This window comes from Schistocerca piceifrons, chromosome 5 (genome assembly GCF_021461385.2).
Source record: "Schistocerca piceifrons isolate TAMUIC-IGC-003096 chromosome 5, iqSchPice1.1, whole genome shotgun sequence".
NCBI classification, from domain to species: Eukaryota; Metazoa; Arthropoda; class Insecta; order Orthoptera; family Acrididae; genus Schistocerca; species Schistocerca piceifrons.
The window spans coordinates 357,683,468-357,699,326 of record NC_060142.1 but is presented as its reverse complement, the minus strand read 5'-3'; the positions used below and the strand labels follow the sequence as shown (position 1 = coordinate 357,699,326).

The following is a 15,859-nucleotide window of genomic DNA, read 5'->3' as shown; positions in this document are numbered from 1 at the left end:
TCAGTTACTCAAATATTTTCAACAAGGTTTAGTAAGAACGTCATGCCTCTTCTAACAATTCCCATTCAATTTCGTTGAACATCTCAGATACACTTTCATAGCACTATACCACAGCTTCTTACAGTCCCACAAATATAAATCAGAAATCTTTAAATTACTGCTGTCATAGCAGCTTGATAGAGGCTCCACATACTTGAGCAGCACTTTAAAATACATCACACTGGCATCATGAAAGAATTTTTCTTTAAGGATGCACTGTATACTCCCACAACACCCCCTTGAATATAAGTTTTGCACTTTTTTCCTTACTTCTGGTTTTACATGTTTGTTACATTTCACATCACTTAGTAGTTTTAGTACCCCTGCAGTTACATGAACACTATTCATAGCAAATAACACATTAAAGGAAAGCAGTGCTATGACTAAGATCAAAAACCACTGAAGTCTGAATTTCATACTTGAATGGAAGCGTTACAAATATAATGTTCACAGTTTTTACTTCAACAACATTTGAGAAAAGTGAAAGATCAAGTCCCACGCAGAGTGTGAGAAAAAAGTTTTCAGTCAGTGAGAACAGTCCAAACAGATCTGGTGCAATAACAGCACGTTGTATACAGAAAACAATGTATGGAGTGCCGTGCTGGGCCAGGCAAATATTGTATCGGTGTGAGCCAGGAGATAACGGCACAGGTATGATCAATGCCAGCTGGACCACTAACAGGCAGCAGCCATGGTGACTCATGGCTAGACAGTATAACGGTACAGTCTCCCCCCAGGACTCATATGAAATGCCCAATACCACCTGTTTTACATGCATCCGGATAGTTTTCAGACAATTCAGTGCTTCCTAAGACCTTGTATATGTGTCTTTATATGTACCATTCTGTCCTATTTGATAAAAAAAACTCAATATTCGTTGTGAAGGGGCGTGGAATATTCTGGAAGGACGTGCGTTGTCGTAATTATCGATGTATTGTTGTCACTGATAAAATTATGTACATATACTAAATTAAGTAACTAATCAAGAAATTGAAGTAATAAGTCCTCAGCAATAAATAAATAGAGACTGCAGAGATGTTAGCACAAAAAAATCAATGCTTCTAATTAAAAAAATGGTAATCTAAAAATCCAGTAACAGAAGACCTCACTATCTTGAGAAACGGCTTAAAAGTTATTACCAAGCAAAGTATTTTCATTTGTTATTTATTTTTATGTCTTCCTCTGTAATTAATGTTCCTTGTAATTACATTTATAATTAACTCTCCAATTGTTTACATCTCACAGTTTTCCAATTTCCAAAATTCAAGGCCTTATTTGTGCATTCTATTTAACCGGATAAAGCATGAGCTCTGTACTACCATTACATGTTGGTAACCAAATCCAAACTGTAATTAATTACATAACTAAAATAATACAAGAGACATTATTGTAATTAAAGTTCAGAATGATTTTCTTATGGAAAAGTAAAGATATTACTTTAAAAGATTGTCACTGAATATTGTATTTTATACCTTATTCGGCTGTAACATCAGTTTCTTTACGTTTTGTAAAATTTAATTGTAACATCAAAATTGTACGAAATTAATAATGCTTTATTTTGGAAGTTATTGTTAAAATTCTACATAAAGCGATGCAGCGAGTTAGCTGTTGAGTAGTTGTTTTGTCAGTCAGTTTTTGAAGTTACTTTTGGAAGTCAAAGATATCAGTGAAACCTGTCCGTGTTTTGTTTACATGACGAGTGTGCAGTTCGAATGTCAATTAATGTGAATAAATTTTGTGAAGCATGAAAATTTCCCATTCATTCATCAATGGACCAGGCAGAAGAAACTTCAGTTAAGTAACATTCAACATGAATTGTTACATTTGGTGGAGTTGAGCTAGGATCGATGTTTGATATGTGGAAATATGTTGAACAAGTGACTGTTTCAGGTGAACGTAAGATGAATGCCAAGCATAAATTTTGTGTTATGGACGCACAGAACAAATGGATGTTGCCACATGGAAAGAGTTGGTGTGGATAAAAAGGACCAAATTCTCGGACAGCACCATCAACCATCATATGAGTAACACTTTATCTTTTTAATTAAATAGTTTTGTGACAGTGAGAAACATTTGTGTGGGAAGTTTTTATATTTTGAAATTTACCATGGCCAATAATGACAAGGTAAAAATGATTGAGGAACCAATTGAAAACACTTCGGACCTAGGAGCAAGTATCGGTGAACTGTCGATCAGTAGTAATCAAAATGTAGATCGAAGCTTTTGTGGAGAGGGTTCCAGTGAAAATGTCAACACGAGTACCCCAATTGCACAGGGAAGAGTAAGTGGAGATGATTTGTTAATGTTATTAATGCAGCCTATGAAAGAAGTGAAGGAACAGATGGGACAGAGGGGACAGATTGGACAGATTAGGCAAGAAGCGAAGGAACAGATGGGACAGATTAGGCAAGAAGCGAAGGAACAGATGGGACAGATTAGGCAAGAAGTGAAGGAACAGATGGGACAGATTAAGCAGGATACTAGTAAGATAAGGGAAATCCTGGTTGGTTTGGAAGCATTAAAAATTACTGTTGAGACAGGGTAAGGTGGACTCAATACAGGTGTAGGAGCAGTAGAAAGAAGGTTAGAAATATTAGAAACTAATTTCACACAAGAGCTGTCAAAAAAAGAGGAGAGATTCGAAACACTAGATAAGCATGTAGAAGTAGAAAATTCTGAAATTAAAGTAGAGGTTGTTCAGACTAGGAGAATCTTAGAATAAAAAGTAGAAACGTACCAAAGGAACTCTGAGCTGACATTTACAGACATTACCAATCAAATAAGTAATGTAGAACTGAAGTGTGATGAAAAAATAGGTTTGTGTAAAAATAATGTTTTAGATTTAAGTAGGAAAGTTGTAGAACTACAAGAGGGTGTAGCTCAAAGAAATTTTGTTAGAAATATTAATTGTGTAAGGGTGGCATACCTTTAAAATGCTTTCCAGGAGATGGTAAATTGCATCCTGTTGATTTTTTACAGCATTGTCAAGATAATTTTAGTAATGACATGTTGTTGTTGTGGTCTTCAGTCCTGAGACTGGTTTGATGCAGCACTCAATGCTACTCTATCCTGTGCAAGCTTCTTCATCTCCCAGTACCTACTGCAGCCTACATTCTTCTGAATCTGCTTAGTGTATTCATCTCTTGGTCTCCCTCTACAATTTTTACCCTCCATGCTGCCCTCCAATACTAAATTGGTGATCCCTTGATGTCTCAGAACATGTCCTACCAACCCATCCCTTCTTCTAGTCAAGTTGTGCCACAAGCTCCTATTCTCCCCAATTCTATTCAATACCTCCTCATTAGTTACGTGATCTACCCATCTAATCTTCAGCATTCTTCTGTAGCACCACATTTCGAAAGCTTCTATTCTCATCTTGTCTAAACTATTTATTGTCCACGTTTCACTTCCATACATGGCTACACTCCATACAAATACTTTCAGAAACAACTTCCTGACATTTAAATCTATACTCGATGTTAACAAATTTTTCTTCTTCAGAAACGCTTTCCTTCCCATTGCCAGTCTACATTTTATATCCTCTCTACTTCGACCATCATCAGTTAGTTTGCTCCCCAAATAGCAAAACTCCTTTACTACTTTAAGTGTCTCATTTCCTAATCTAATTCCCTCAGCATCACCCAACTTAATTCCACTACATTCCATTATCCTTGTTTTGCTTTTGTTGATGTTCATCTTATACCCTCCTATCAAGACACTGTCCATTCCGTTCAACTGCTCTTCCAAGTCCTTCGCTGTCTCTGACAGAATTACAATGTCATCGGCGAACCTCAAAGCTTTTATTTCTTCTCCATGGATTTTAATACCTACTCCGAACTTTTCTTTTGTTTTCTTTATTGCTTGCTCAATATACAGATTGAATAACATCGGGGATAGGCTACAACCCTGTCTCACTCCCTTCCCAACCACTGCTTCCCTTTCATACCCCTCGACCCTTATAACCGCCATCTGCTTTCTGTATAAATTGTAAATAGCCTTTCGCTCCCTGTGTTTTACCCCTGCCACCTTCAGAATTTGAAAGAGAGTATTCCAATCAACATTGTCAAAAGCTTTCTCCAAGTCTACAAATGCTAGAAACGTAGGTTTGCCTTTCCTTAATCTTTCTTCTAAGATAAGTCGTAGGGTCAGTATTGCCTCACTTGTTCCAACATTTCTACGGAATCCAAACTGATCTTCTATAAGTTTTTCCATTCGTCTGTAAAGAATTCGCGTTAGTATTTCGCAGCTGTGACTTATTAAACTGATTGTTCGGTAATTTTCACATCTGTCAACACCTGCCTTCTTTGGGATTGGAATTATTGTATTCTTCTTGAAGTCTGAGGGAATTTCGCCTGACTCATACATCTTGCTCACCAGATGGTAGAGTTTTGTCAGGACTGGCTCTCCCAAGGCTGTCAGTAGTTCTAATGAAATGTTGTATACTCCACGGGCCTTGTTTCGACTCAGGTCCTTCAGTGCTCTGTCAAACTCTTCACGCAGTATCATATCTCCCATTTCATCTTCATCTACATCCTCTTCCATTTCCATAATATTGTTCTCAAGTACATCGCCCTTGTATAGACCCTCTATATACTCCTTCCACCTTACTGCTTTCCCTTCTTTGCTTAGAACTGGGTTTCCATCAAAGCTCTTGATATTCATGCAAGTGGTTCTCCTTACTCCAAAGGTCTCTTTAATTTTCCTGTAAGCAGTATCTATCTTACCCCTAGTCAGATTAGCCTCTACATCCTTACATTTGTCCTCTAGCCATCCCTGCTTAGCCATTTTGCACTTCCTGTCGATCTCATTTTTGAGACGTTTGTATTCCTTCTTGCCTGCTTCATTTACTGCATTTTTATATTTTCTCCTTTCATCAATTAAATTCAATATTTCTTCTGTTACCCAAGGGTTTCTACTAGCCCTCATCATTTTATCTATTTGATCCTCTGCTGCCTTCACTATTTCATCCCTCAAAGCTACCCATTCTTCTTCTACTGTATTTCTTTCCTCCAGTCCTGTCAATTGTTCCCTTATGCTCTCCCTGAAAGTCTCTACAACCTCTGGTTCTTTCAGTTTATCCAGGTCCAATCTCCTTAAATTCCCACCTTTTTGCAGTTTCTTCAGTTTTAATCTACAGTTCATAACCAATAGATTTTGGTCACAGTCCACATCTGCCCCTGGAAATGTCTTCCAATTTAAAACCTGGTTCCTAAATCTCTGTCTTACCATTATATAATCTATCTGATACCTTTTAGTATCTCCAGGGCTCTTCCATATATACAACCTTCTTTCATGATTCTTGAACCAAGTGTTGGCTATGATTAAGTTATGCTCTGCGCAAAATTCTAACAGGCAGCTTCCTCTTTCATTTCTTAGCCCCAATCCATATTCACTTACTATGTTTCCTTCTCTCCCTTTTCCTACTGACGAATTCCAGCCACCCATGACTATTAAATTTTCGTCACCCTTCTGTACCTGAATAATTTCTTTTATCTCATCATACATTTCATCAATTTCTTCATCATCTGCAGAGCTAGTTGGCATATAAACTTGTACTACTGTAGTAGGAGTGGGCTTCATGTCTATCTTGGCCACAATAATGCATTCACTATGCTGTTGGTAGTAGCTTACCCGCACTCCAATTTTTTTATTCATTATTAAACCTACACCTGCATTACCCCTATTTGATTTTGTATTTATAACCCTGTATTTGCCTGACCAAAAGTCTTGTTCCTCCTGCCACCGAACTTCACTAATTCCCACTATATCTAACTTTAACCTATCCATTTCCCTTTTTAAATTTTCTAACCTACCTGCCCGATTAAGGGATCTGACATTCCACGCTCCGATCCGCAGAACGCCAGTTTTCTTTCTCCTGATAATGACGTCCTCTTGAGTAGTCCCCGCCCAGAGATCCGAATGGGGGACTATTTTACCTCCGGAATATTTTACCCAAGAGGACGCCATCATCATTTAATCATACAGTAAAGCTGCATGCCCTCGGGAAAAATTACGGCTGTAGTTTCACCTTGCTTTCAGCCGTTCGCAGTACCAGAACAGCAAGGCCATTTTGGTTAGTGTTACAAGGCCAGATCAGTCAATCATCCAGACTGTTGCCCCTGCAACTACTGAAAAGGCTGCTGCCCCTCTTCAGGAACCACACGTTTGTCTGGCCTCTCAACAGATACCCCTCCATTGTGGTTGCACCTACGGTACGGCTATCTGTATCGTTGAGGCACTCAAACCTCCCCACCAACGGCAAGGTCCATGGTTCATAGGGAGGAGTAATGACATGACAATGTTAAAATTAAATTTGTTAACAGATTTTTGGATGGAGAAGCAATCTCATGGGCCAATCAGAATGTTAATTGTACCATGTCATATGATGAATTTGAAAGAAAGTTCTTAAATAAGTTTTGGTCAAAATCTGAGCAAGCTAGGATTAAGAGTGAGTTTTTGAATGGTCGAATGTATGGGGAAGGTGATGGTAGCTTGAAGTGTTCTTGTGAAAACCAATTGAGGAAATTAGTACACTTAAACAAACCTTTTGACGAACTAATACAAATAGATGCCTTAAAAATGAGATTGCCAAAGAGTACAGTGGGAGTTGATTTATGGACCAGGTGACTCCGTAGATCAGTTCCTGAGGTATGAAGATAAGTTGGATAGAGCCTTTGAGAGAAATGAGAGGTTTAGTAATGGCAGATTTGGCAATCCACCATCATGGGGGGGGGGGGGGGGGGGTGAGGGGGGGGGCATCAGAGCAGGAATCGAGGTAGGGGTGACAATGAAAATCAAAATAATAATAATAATAATAATAGTGGTTACAATAGAAGTGAATATAGATGGATCAACAGCAGAAATGGAAATGGAAACTGAGGATATGACAACAGGGAGAGACCTTGGGAGAATAATGACAGACAATTGGATAATCACCAATCAAGACCAAACAAATTTAAACTGAATGACTCCTCACTAGGAGCCTGTCAGTTTCAGATGAGAAATAAGCACCTAAATCAGGTTAAACATTACTGACCTAGAAACAATGAAAATAATACAGAAGACAGAGTAATCGAAGATACTGGAGTGGAAATGACAGAACTAATGTAAGAAGAGCACATCAGATTAGCAAATTACAGTCTGATAGTAAATTCTGGAAAAGTATGAATGATAGTGCGGAAGATAGAATTATTAGCATTTTTAAGAATGTCGAAGAAACTATTCAGTGCGGCAAAGAAGTTTGCGAAGAAAATGTTGGTTCTGATGGTGAAGAAAATGTTGGTTCTGATGGTAATTTTGATGAGTTTGGATTAAGTAAATTAATGGAGGAAGAATCTATCACCGTTAAGCACTTAAGTGATGATACTTATACTGGTGTACTTGTCAACAATTCTGATGATCATTGTAAAGATGTTGTAGAAGTGCCTAGTATTGGAGATGATAGCATGTGTGACAATGTTGATAGTGAAAGCAACAGTAGCAATAGTGAATGGGAGGAAGAATTAGACAGTGTGGTGTGTATGGAGGTTAAAGAAGATTTAATTAATGGTGAAGATGGTGATGTCAGTAGTATTTGTGAAGAATATGAGAACCAGATTGGAAGGTATCACCAGATAAGGAACATGTAGACAGACAATATGACTTAGATGCGTGATTTAGATGCATTCCAACTGGGAAGGTAGAACCAATCAGCAGGTTTACAGTGAGATCAGTTCTGGGAAAAGTAGACAGTGTGTAAAAGAGGGACATGACATCAAGCAATCATCTGATGTAGCTCTAAGTAAAATTCAGACAAGTAAGAGAAATTGTACAGGCAAGAATGGTGTAAATGAAAAAATTGATGTTACCAAGGAAGAAAACGAAGAAGAATGCAGTGAAGACAAGTATGCTGAATTAGTGGTCACCAAACTAAAAGAAGCTGGAAGTCTAGATGAAGAACAGACTCATCAGTTAGGTAGTTTGTTGTGGGAATACAAAGATGTGTTTAGTGAGAAACCTGAAAAGGGAGAAAAACTATGAATGCAGACTTAATCTAAAATCTCACAAACCATTTTTTAATCAAACCATATGGAGTAAGTGTCAAACACCAAGAAAAATTATGATGATATAAAAGCCCTCAGGAGGACACATCTTTGTGTCAAGTGAGTGGCAAGCACTAGGTCTCCAAGCTATGTAGCATTCTATTTTCTTCTTTTCGGTTTCGGACACTACATCTTTTACTCATCTATAAACCTGTAGTGAAGTTATCTCTTACTGAAAATACTACCTATTCTCTGTAGTATGAGTTTTCTGTATGTAATATGACTATTGAGTGACATTATTTGAGGAATAATTTGAAAATGTAAACTGTGTACTAAATTTAACTTTCCTACAATAATGATTGACCAGTTATTGTAGTTATACTCTGTAGAGCATGTATTTGATTTGTAGGTGCTTCTTTGAGAATTACAGGCATGGTCATGATTTTACGAATTTGTTAATGAGATGAACAAATGGACAATGGTAAAGATGTACATGTGTTATTAATGGACAAGTTGCACTGTGAAAAAAAGACATTTTGTGAAAAGTTTGTTATTACAAGATGGTGTGATGAGCAACCTGTGAGTTTGATTGACTGATATGCTAAAGAGTTAAATGAGATCTGGGGGGTCAAATATACTGTATAGTGGAATATACTGAAATATTAATAAAAAAGGAAGGATACATATATAATTCATTTTTGGTTCATTGACTTTAATCTGTATATAGCTAAATCTTTACAGTTTAGAGATGCTTAATTGTGTGTGATTTTGTTTGTAAATATGCTAATAGTATAGGGTAATAAGCGAATGCTTTTGATATATTCATACCTGATGCGACCTTAATTGTAACCTACACGAGTACCTTGAGTAATGAGTTCATCCCTGTTCCTACCTAGAGAACTGTATCCAAGATCCTAACCCGACATGGAAGTGAAAATTAAAAAACTGTGAAACTAATAGTGGACTGTGCTACTGCAGCGTAGAGACTGCCAGAAAAAGAGGGGTTGCAGACACAAGATGGACAGCACAAAAGGACCGATGATTGTGAGCTGCCAATTCCTTAAGATGTGCAATGTGAACCAGTGACTGGAACGACAGCTAAGAAAAGAAAACATTGATACAAGTAATACTTGTAAGAGTGGCAGGGGGGGAGGGGGGGGGGGGACCCAACCGGTAAAGTCTCCCCCCAGGACTCTTAATGTCCAATACCACCTTTTTTTTTTTAAAAAAAATCGATATTCGTTGTGAAGGGGCGTGGAATGTTCTGGAAGGACGTGCGTTGTCGTAATTATCGATGTATTGTTGTCACTGATAAAATTATGTACATATACTAAATTAAGCAACTAATTAAGAAATTGAAGTAATAAGTCCTCAGCAATAAATAACTAGAGACTGCAGAGATGTTAGCACAAAAAAATCAATGCTTCTAATTAAAAAAATGGTAATCTAAAAATCCAGTAACAGAAGACCTCACTATCTTGAGAAATGGCTTAAAAGTTATTACCAAGCAAAGTATTTTCATTTGTTATTTATTTTTATGTCTTCCTCTGTAATTAATGTTCTTTGTAATTACATTTATAATTAACTCTCCAATTGTTTACATCTCGCAGTTTTCCAATTTTCAAAATTTAAGGCCTTATTTGTGCATTCTATTTAATCGGATAAAGCATGAGCTCTGTACTACCATTACATGTCGGTAACCAAATCCAAACCGTAATTAATTACATAACTAATATAATACAAGAGACATTATTGTAATTAAAGTTCAGAATGATTTTCTTATGGAAAAGTAAAGATATTACTATAAAAAATTGTCACTGAATATTGTATTTTATACCTTATTCGGCTGTAACATCAGTTTCTTTACGTTTTGTAAAATTTAATTGTAACATAAAAATTATAAAAAATAAATAATGCTTTATTTTGGCAGTTATTGTTAAAATTCTATACAAAGTGATGCAGTGAGTTAGTTTAGTTGTTTTGTGAGTCAGTTTTTGAAGTTACTTCTGGAAGTCAAAGATATCAGTGAAGTCTGTCCGTGTTTTGTTTACAAGACAAGTGTGCAGTTCGGATGTCAATTATGTGAATAAATTTTGTGAAGCATGAAAATTTCCCATTCATTCATCAATGGACAAGGCTGAAGAAACTTAAGTAACATTCAACATGAATTGTTACAACGGGCAGTCTGAGAGATAAAGTGGCTTCATCTAATCCAGGTGCCTTAGCTGTGTGGCAGTGGTCTGAAACTTGGGGCATCTGGTTTTTAACAAAGATACTTTGGTTCCCCTTCTTGTGTATAGCCAAATGTACGGTCCCAGATGTATGAGGGAGACCAATAAATGTGATGGTATGGGGGTTATGAGCTCTCTGGGGCAGGCACCAAAGATTAAATAATGTATGGTGAGTGTGCTCTTGTAGCAGCTCTATCAGGTTACAACCAGTCACAAGGATAAACTGTTATGTAGTGAGGAACCTTTTAATAACTTGCTGTAATTTGCAGCATCTTATCGACTCTCTTCCTGTACATCTCGCAGCAGCCGTGCTTCAAAAGGCAGTTGTTCAGGCTTTTGACAAGTGGTCACATTAATGTGATTAGACAGTGTAATTACTGTTAATAACTACTTACAGCTCAACATAAGCATATGTTCAAAATAATATATGACACATGATGTAAATCCTGTTATCAATTTCTCGTGACATGACTGTAGAAAAACAAATAGCTACACATTTACGTATAGTGAAAACCATATTTAACATGAAATCATATTTTTGTTCTGATGCAATAATTTTACACTTGTTTTTTCTTATCTTAACATAAAAAGATTTCACTTATCAGATGAACAAAAACAGTTTTTGCAGTTGCAACGATCCACAAATTTATTGCTGCCCCACCTTTTATATTTATTTTTTCCTGTTACGCTGAACAAAGTAAACAGTGGGTGCTACTATGCAATTGTTTGTCTGTAGGTACTGTTATTATAATGACACTTCTATCATTTTTCAGATTCCTAAATGAATAAGGCGAAGTTGGTGAAACGTATGTGGCAATCAATTGATTTTGTGTCAATATTATATTATATTGTTCTTTATATGCAGCTACCATAAATTTATTTATTTTTACATGCAACGGTAAAGGAATTGTGACAAAGCAAACTGCTGTTTCATTACCTTTTCAGCTGAACACTGCTTGGACATGCATGTATGGTCTTGTATAGTATGTATGACTACTCTAGTTCAAAAAAGGATCTGAAAGCTATCAACATTATCAGTCTTGTTTATGTGCATTTTGACAACTCCATGTTTCTACTATTCAGTAAGATGTATGTTTGCGATGTACAGTTTATACCTAAAAGACTAAATTTTAGCAGATAATGGATACTGGACTATAATAAAATTTTACAAGATCAAAAATACAGTATCAGCACACCCCTCCAGCAAGCACTGTTTAATACAGCGCGTGCGCACACGCACACGCACACACACACACACACACACACACACACACACACACACACACACACACACACACACACACTTCACCAGTTTTGTATATTGTGCCAATTTGTAATTCTCCCCCCCCCCCTTCTCTCTCTCTCTCTCTCTCTCTCTCTCTCTCACGAGCAATACTACATTGTTATACACTGCAGTCTTGGCAAATACTTTATTGGACATTAAGTTTTTTATATATATATATATATATATATATATATATTAGCTGCAGAACACTGAGAACATAACAAATAAAATTGTTACCTGGTCTTGTGACGCTGTCAAATTCAACTGCTTCCTCCAGCAGTGAATTGTGGGGACGAGTGTCAGCACCAACTTCACCTTTAAGTTGCCATGGTTTTTCAGAAAGTGCTTGTTGTTCTAGTTTGGCTACCTTTTCATCTAGTCGTGCCTTCCTTCGTTCAAGACTAGACAAGGTAGTCTCCTCACTGACAGCAACAGCCTTTTTGGTCCCTATATCTGTGCATTTAATTTCATTTCCCTGCAATTGCTCTATGTTTCTTTCTGTGTCATCATCATCATCATCATCATCATCTTCTTCTTCTTCTTCTTCTTCTTCTTCTTCTTCAGCTGGCAGACTGAACCTGTGAGTAAGTTTTGAAAACTTCTATATTAAGAAATAAAAACTAAATAACAAATGCACTCACAATCTTAACATACAAAGACAAAAAAAGGCCTATACACTTTCATTCTGCAAAAGAAAAGGAAATACTACACTAATATTGTAAATGAAATCTGTACACTTCTCCTCTGCTGCTTCCACCACACAACGTTTTAGTGTTATATGTTAGAGCATTCCATCAGAATTGAAACATATAATTGTAGCAATTACAAATAGACACATTAGTTCACTAATAATATGTTTTTGTTCACATGGCCATCATCTACAGCAGCTGTTGTGTGTCAATTATTATTGTTTTTCCTTGTCTTAAGCTTACTGCAATTTGTCATCTGTTGTACCAACTGGCAAAAAACACCGAAAGGAATGTGTGTGCCACATTTATAAAAGAGAACTGTTTTTAATCTATAAATACCACCCCTCCTTTCAAAATGATCTTCACCTTTACAGATTCTGCCAGTCCCTGTCCCTCACAAGCCTGGTACTGCAAAGACAACTCCAAGCCATAGGCATTTCAGAGCCACCTGCACTCCCTCTGCAAGATACTAATACTGCGCAGTCCTTACTACATACATCACATCTTTGAAATTGAATCCCTTGCTCTCCAGTACCTGGAAGAGCATTCCAGACACCACCTCCATAAATTATCCAACCTGCTGACATCCTACTGCCGCCTGAGAGCACCACTATCCAGTCCATACCCTATGCACTGATTCTCTTTGTCAATCCCTCAGAGCACCCAAACCCTGCCTAGCTGATCTTTTCAACCTGTCACATCCCCCAGAACTCCCTACTAACACTCCACCAAATCTAGCGCTGAAACATTCCTGTAACACTGTTGTTAACCATTCTATTGAAACCCTCAGCCCCACAAAAGTTCCAGTCCTATCCAGAGGCCTCACCTTTAATCACACACCCCAATTTAACCATGCTGGACTTATCAAAACTTGTCAAGGACCTACTGCCCTTCTCTTGATCCCTGCAAAGGCAACACTTCTTTGCCACCAATCCCTCCAACCAAAGCCAATTTCATTATTATTTTACTGGCAATCCGTTTCAACAATACAATTAATCATCATCATAACCTCCAAATATATAGTGGCTAAATTTTCCCAAAAGACAACATCATAAAGTCCCACATGAAAATAACTGGTACCCACATCAGCTCTTGTAGTGCTTACTATACATGCAGTATACATTTAGAAAACCTGGTGATGATGAAATGTATTGTTGAAACTGGTTGCCAATGAACTGATAATGAAATTACAGCTGACGAAAGGTTGAAAATAGTAATATTCCTATCGGCTGTGATCCTCTCCTCCTATTTAATAGAGGTGGATATGCCAAAAAGCCAACCTAATCCCAACACTGAACCCTATCTCCCCAGTTCACACTACCATCCAACTGTGATCCCCCCCCCAACTGTCCACTGGTCACCTTACAGGAAATCCTTACCTCCAACTTGGCCTCACCATCCTTCGCAAGTCCCTTCCTCAGAATACCAACCTCTCAGCAGAAGAAAGGACACCCATACACAACTTCAAAAACAAATTCTGACCTAATCATCCTACCTGCAGACAAAGATTGCACCACTGTTGTTATGAATTGCACTGACTACCTGGTGGAAAGCCACTGTCAATTATGTGACTACTCCACTTATAAATTCTGTCAGAATGACCCCACCCCAGAAGTCAAACGTAACCTCCAATCCCAGTTTGAAGCCTTAGGCCCTTCACTGAACCTCTCCCCTCAATACATTTCTCTCCTAACCCCTATGACATCCATACTCCCACCTTCTACATGTTCCCCAATATCCACAAACCCAACAATCCTGAACACCCCATTGTGGCTGGTTATTGTGCTCCCATCAATAGAGTTTTGGCCCTCACTGACCAACACCTTCAGCCAACTGCCCGAAATCTAGCCTCCTACGTCAAAGGTACTGACCACTTCCTTCATCAACTCTCCACCATCCCCATCTCTTTACCTTGTGGACCCCTACTCATCAATGTTAATGCCACTTCCCTCTAAACCAACATCCCTCATGCCCAAGACCTTACCGCTATTGAACACTACCTTTCCCAGCATCTTTCAGGCTCCATACTAACAGCCTCACTCCTCACACACTTTACTAACTTTATTCTAACTCATAATTACTTCTCCTTCGAAGGTAAGGTATACAAACAAATATGCAACACAGCCATGGGCACCTGCATGGCATCCTCCTATGCCAGCTTGTTCACAGGTCATGTAGAGAGACTTTTATAGCCTCCCATAACACCAAACCCCCATCCTAGTTCAGGTTCACCTATATCTTAATGATCTCAACTCACTGCCAGGACACCCTATCATTACTCCTTCACAACCTCAACACCTTCTCTCCCATCTGCTTCATCTGGTCCTCCTCAACCCACCGTGATACCTTCCTGGACTTTGACAACCTCCTCTCTAATGGATCCATTCACACCTCTGTCCACATTAAACCCACCAACAGTTCTTGCATTGTGACCACTATCATCTCTTCCACACCAAAAAATCCCTCCCATACTGCCTGGCCACCCAGCGATGGCATATCTGCGGTGGCAAGAACTCCCTTGCCCCCTCCGCTGAAGGTCTCACCAAGGTCTTCATAAACAGGCGCTATCTCCCAAGAGTCTGCAAACAGATCTCACACCCCCAACCCTCCCACACACTAAAGACTAGCCACAAAAGAGTGTCCGTTTGTCACTCATCACCACCCAAGACTGGAACAATGGAAGCACATCCTTCGCCAGTGCTCTGCTTAACAATCATCATGCCCTGAAATGAGACAGATCCTGCCACCTCTCCTGAAGTGGCGTTCCATCATGTACCCAACCTGCACAACATCCATGTCCATCCCCATGCCACTCCCAATGCCAACCCCTTGCAACAGGGATCATATGCCTGTGGAAGACCAAGATGCAAGACCTGCCCAATCCATCCAACAGCACTTCCAGTCTTGTCACAAGCTTATCCTACTCCATCAGAGGCCAGGCCACTTGTGAAAATAGCCATGTCATATAGCAGTTCTGGTGCAGTCATTCCACAAATTTTTATATTGGTATGACTATGAGCCCGCCATCCGACAGGATGAACAGCCACCACCAAACTGTGGCCAAGAGCAAAGCAGATCACCATGTGGCACAACGTGAAGCTGAACATAACATGCTTGACTTCAATGGCTGCTTCACTACTCAAGCCAATGGATCCTCCCCTGCACCATTAGCTTTTCTGAAATGCGCAGGTGGGAGTTATCCTTACAACACATACTACACTCCCAAAATTATCCCAGCCTCAACCTACATTAATATACTGTCCCCTGCCCTCTGCCAACCTACCTGTCCATCTTTCCCCTTCAACTCTCCTCTCCTCTTTCACTCTTTCTCCTGCCCTCCCCTCTCCCTGCTCCACAGCCTCCCTACACTGTGTCTGTTGGCAATCTGGTCCCTGCAGGCTCTGGCACACCTAGCACTCTTCTCTCCCTCCACCCATACACTGCTATCCCATTCCTCACCCCCTCTAACGAATGCTGTGGCAAAAAGTTAATGTGTAAGTGTCTTTACGCTGTGTCTGTCTGCAACTTAACCTGTTGTCTTTATGCTAAATAGCGATCTATCTTTTCCTTACACTGTTAAAATGTAAACCATTC

At 38.8% G+C, this 15,859-nt stretch overlaps 1 protein-coding gene across 1 annotated transcript in view; it reads right to left on the bottom strand.

Moving 5' to 3' along the window:
• LOC124797871 (U3 small nucleolar ribonucleoprotein protein MPP10) overlaps positions 1–15,859 on the bottom strand; it is an 86,445-nt gene that overhangs the window by 37,784 nt on the left and 32,802 nt on the right. Inside the window, exon 5 of the mRNA XM_047260959.1 lies at positions 11,814–12,154. Coding sequence (XP_047116915.1) covers positions 11,814–12,154 — 341 coding nt within the window. The remainder of the gene's footprint in view (positions 1–11,813; positions 12,155–15,859) is intronic.